This window comes from Limulus polyphemus, unplaced genomic scaffold, assembly GCF_000517525.1.
Source record: "Limulus polyphemus unplaced genomic scaffold, Limulus_polyphemus-2.1.2 Scaffold1130, whole genome shotgun sequence".
In the NCBI taxonomy this organism is placed as follows: Eukaryota; Metazoa; Arthropoda; class Merostomata; order Xiphosura; family Limulidae; genus Limulus; species Limulus polyphemus.
The window spans coordinates 299,270-304,181 of record NW_013666740.1 but is presented as its reverse complement, the minus strand read 5'-3'; the positions used below and the strand labels follow the sequence as shown (position 1 = coordinate 304,181).

Below are 4,912 nucleotides of genomic sequence, written 5' to 3'. Positions count from 1 at the left end.
ACCAGTAAAATTTCAGTTCTACTGTAGACAGAAAACATTTACATTAATCATTGAAATACCAATAAAATGTAAGTTCTACTGTAGATAGAAATCATTTACACTAATTATTGAAATACCAGTAAAGTGTCAGTTCTACTATAGATAGAGATTATATTAATCATTGAAATACCAGTAAAATGTAAGTTCTACTGTAGATAAAAATCATTTATACTAATTATTGAAATACCAGTAAAATGTCAGTTCCACTGTAGAAAGAAAACATTTACATTAATCATTGAAATGCCAGTAAAATGTCAGTTCTACTGTAGAACAGAAAACATTTACATTAATCATTGAAATACCAATAAAATGTAAGTTCTACTGTAGATAGAAATCATTTACACTAATTATTGTAATACCAGTAAAATGTCAGTTCTACTGTAGACAGAAAACATTTACATTAATCATTGAAATACCAGTAAAATGTAAGTTCTACTGTAGATAGAAAACATTTACATTAATCATTGAAATACCAGTAAAATGTAAGTTCTACTGTAGATAGAAATCATTTACACTAATTATTGAAATACCATTAAAGTGTCAGTTCTACTATAGATAAAAATTATATTAATAACTGAAATACCAGTAAAATGTAAGTTCTACTGTAGATAAAAAACATTTACATTAATCATTGAAATACCAGTAAAGTGTAAGTTCTAATGTAGATAAAAATCATTTATATTAATCATTGAAATACTAGTAAAATGTCAGTTCTACTGTAGACAGAAAACATTTACATTAATCATTGAAATACCAGTAAAATATAAGTTCTACTGTAGATAAAAATCATTTATATTAATCATTGAAATACTAGTCAAATGTCAGTTCTACTGTAGATAAAAATCATTTATACTAATTATTGATATACCAGTACGATGTAGATAGAAATCATTTGCATTAATCATTGAAATACCAGTAGTGACATTTCCCAAAGTTTACATTTTCTCATAAAATGTACTTTCAGATACAGTGCACATATGCTTTTTCCAGTTTTTTACTTTTTGTAATCTTCAAAAGTATGAAAGAAATGTTATCATAACATTATAAATTACACATTTGGCTAAAACATTAATTTTCTCTTGCACATGTAACTTGATAAGTTTTGCAATACAATTGGCTTGATGTGAAAAACATGTTTAATTAGATACATTATAACTATGTATCATCTGACATGTCTCCTTCAATTCAGTTTAACCCTTATAATCAAACCTTTATGTATGATAAGGCTGGAATTGCTTTCCATGTAGATGATGTGGCAGGGGACATTCCTTGGAAATTACAGATTTTCCTTCATAGTAAATATAAGGTTGCAACAGATATTTCAATTCAATTCCATGAAACAACAACCAAAGGGCTTGGGTGGAGTCCGAAAGTAGATGGAAGAATTAGTAGTTACTACATTCAGTTTTATTTCTTAAGATTCCTGTAATGAACATGCTCGTAAACATACTTAAAAAATAAAATCTAAAAAATTATTCTCAAGTAGTTTGTTTTTTTACCAGGTATTTTATATTCAGTATGTTGAAAATTTCAGTACTACAAAATCGTCTATCAATACAATAATTGCAGACAACAATGAAAAGAAAATAGTGAGACCTGAGAACTTCATAGATTGTTTCCATGATATACTTCAAATCACGATACTATTCTTCCAAAACATCTTCCATTTTTTAAAATGAAAAATGTAATATCCAAACTGTTATTCCATTTGATTTTTAAATGTTTCTATATCATTTCAAGTTCTTTGCAAGTTACTTTGGGCTTCACATGAATATCTAACATGTTTAGAATACGAACACAGTTAAACAGTTATCAGAGGCACTTAATGACTGAAAAAGGTACTTTCTCCTGTTTTTTTTCAAAGGCAATTAATCAGCTTATAGAGGGATGTTTTTATTTTTAAACCTTTCCTCTAAAGTACTAAGTTCTGTATTGACATTTGAAAGCATCTTAACCTTTCCATACAATGACCCAAATACCCATGATTTGCTATAGCTAACACAAAGGAAACCCCCGAACTAAAACTGTATTAAGTATAGTATACATTAGTTTTAGAAAAAGTTCAAATTTATAAATGAATAGCTTACAACACACATAAATATACACCATCAAGCATAATCCCCTATCATCATGTTTATTATCTAATTGCACAAATAGAGTTTGGCACACACCTATTCAAAAGTCTGATTTCAGATAGCTGAGCTCAGTCAATATGTGAACAAAATGATTGAGTTACAAACTGTACAGGTTTGATTTCAAAATATAAGGAACACCTCTAATGAAAGTGAAGTTCATGGCAAGGCAGAAAGATCACCAAACTTTTTTTTTTTTCTTACGAAAACAAATGACAAATGTTAACATTTCATGTTTTGGTCAACAACATGAAAACCAATGTTAAAACTTATAATTTTTGTTTATACTAAATAACACCCAAAGAATAAACTTAAACTGTAATGAAGTTTTACAGAATAAGTATTTTTTCCCTATTTTAAATGCTAAACTTACCAAACAATAAGAGAAGGATGATATAAGATGCTCACATTTGAAAATTAATATTTTTGTAAACCACACTAATGCAAGAAGTAAAGGATTAGAAATCTCTAGATTCTCGACATCAATGTATTGCACACAACGTTCGATAGTCTCAACATCAATGATGTTTAAACACAACTTCCTACAATCATTTGCTTTTAACTCTTATCATAACAAAAATTAAACAATAATAAACTTGGTAGATATTTAGATTAATAACCATTCAGATCACAGTTATGTTATTCAAATCGTTTGTCATCTGGGGTGTTCGAAGATTACTGAATCCTCTATTGCCCCGCACCAGAGTATTTGGTTTAGACATAATATTGGGGTGGTGTATTTTACGAGGTTGTGATTGATGTGTGAGAGATTGATGGAGGATGAGACATCATGTCCGGAAGAGGAGTGAAGACAGCAAAGCAAAGACAATGCCGGTTAGGTCCATCGGCAAGAAAAAACAAACGCAAGAAGAAGACAAGCTACTCTAACAAACAAGTCTTAACAGGGCCAAGCAGGGATCTATAAATCCAAGTGCTGTGAGACAGTCTGGCTGTAATACAAACTGAATTGAATGAAAGTTTCACAAATCCCAATGAAAAGAGAAAAATTACCATGGATAAGTGCTTCAATAGTAGATTATTAAGTAAAAATAATAATAAAAAAACTACATAAATTTATAAACAGAAGTCACAAGTCCAGTGGTCTTCAAACTCTCAAGTACTAAACTTAACTTATAAAATGGATTTTGACAAAATAAAGTGAGATTTGTTTGACTCAAATTTTGTATTTATCTAAACATAAAAATAAACCCAAAGGTCCATATACAAGTGTATTTCAGTAGAGCAAAATCAAAAGTATGGTTCTCATCCAAGTCACATTCATTCACTCAACCTAATCAGCCTTGTAATGAATAAATGATAAAATTCTCACTTGGTTAACAGACGATGGAAGGTGATATAAAACAGTGAAATTAATAATACATACAAGTTGCAGTCAATCATATTCTTACTGTACAAGAAAATAAACTTTCCTTTATGAAGCAATCTGAAAAGACTGTGTACATCATCCTAAGGGTTAAAATTGTTGGAATTTACTTAAAAGCTTTTATCAAAAATCATTAGCCAAATCCATACTTGCAGCTTAACATTTTAACAGCCACCAATAATTCTCCTAAAGAGGCTAACAGGTAAGCTTTTCATGAATGATTACAATTATGAAGAAAAAGAACATGACAACATAATGATATCAGATCAGAATTCAAAATATTCCTACCAACGTGTGACAAAATCACTCACTTTGCTGCAGCCACCAATACAGCACGAGCTGCTGCCGCTTCTTCAGCTTTTTTAGCCTTGCGTTCTGAGGCAAGAGTTGATTCAATAGAGTTACGAAGCTTTCGCTCTTCTTGTAAACGTTTCTCCAGTTGGCTTACTAGTTGTTTGTCTTGCTGTCTGGCTGTTACTAAGTTATGAAGTCTATCAAAAAGTAATTTCAGATTTGAAACCATCCAAACACAAGAAAGTTAAGAACAAGCATTTAAAAAAAGTTCTAAATCACTAATTTCTTTAACTATAAGATTGGTTTTGTTTATTTCGATATAAAAAGTCAACTTTCAAATTTAATTAATACCAAATCAATTATCTAGCACAAAACTTAACTTTTATATTATTTCCAGTTTTTATAAAATAAGTAATGCAAAATGTTAAGCAAATTTCACCTTCTTTTCCTCATTTATAAGATCTATATAAAATATAAGCACACAACTTTTACTGTAAAATATAAACACAGTTTCCATTGTTACTATCAAATATACACACACACAGCTTCCACTGTTATTATAAAATATCCACACACAACTTCCACTGTTACTTTAAAATATCCACACACAACTTCCACTGTTACTATAAAATATACACACACAACTTCCACTGTTACTATAAAATATCCACACACAACTTCCACTGTTACTATAAAATATCCACACACAACTTTCACTGTTACTATAAAATATCCACACACAACTTTCACTGTTACTACAAAATATACACAAACAACTTTCACTGTTACTAAAAATATACACAAACAACTTTCACTGTTACTACAAAATATACACACACAACTTCCACTGTTACTATAAAATATCCACACACAACTTCCACTGTTACTATAAAATATACACACACAACTTCCACTGTTACTATAAAATATACACACACAACTTCCACTGTTACTATAAAATATACATACACAACTTCCACTGTTACTATAAAATATCCACACACAACTTCCACTGTTACTATAAAATATCCACACACAACTTCCACTGTTACTATAAAATATC

The 4,912-nt window shown here is 29.6% G+C and overlaps 1 protein-coding gene across 2 annotated transcripts in view; it reads right to left on the bottom strand.

Annotated features, from left to right (window-relative positions):
• The window catches only part of LOC106462275 (macoilin-like), a 67,869-nt gene that overhangs the window by 11,213 nt on the left and 51,744 nt on the right, over positions 1-4,912 (bottom strand). For both annotated transcript variants that reach the window (XM_013922175.2, XM_013922176.2), the window contains exon 9: positions 3,867-4,046. In XM_013922175.2, the coding sequence (XP_013777629.1) occupies positions 3,867-4,046 (180 nt within the window). The remainder of the gene's footprint in view (positions 1-3,866; positions 4,047-4,912) is intronic.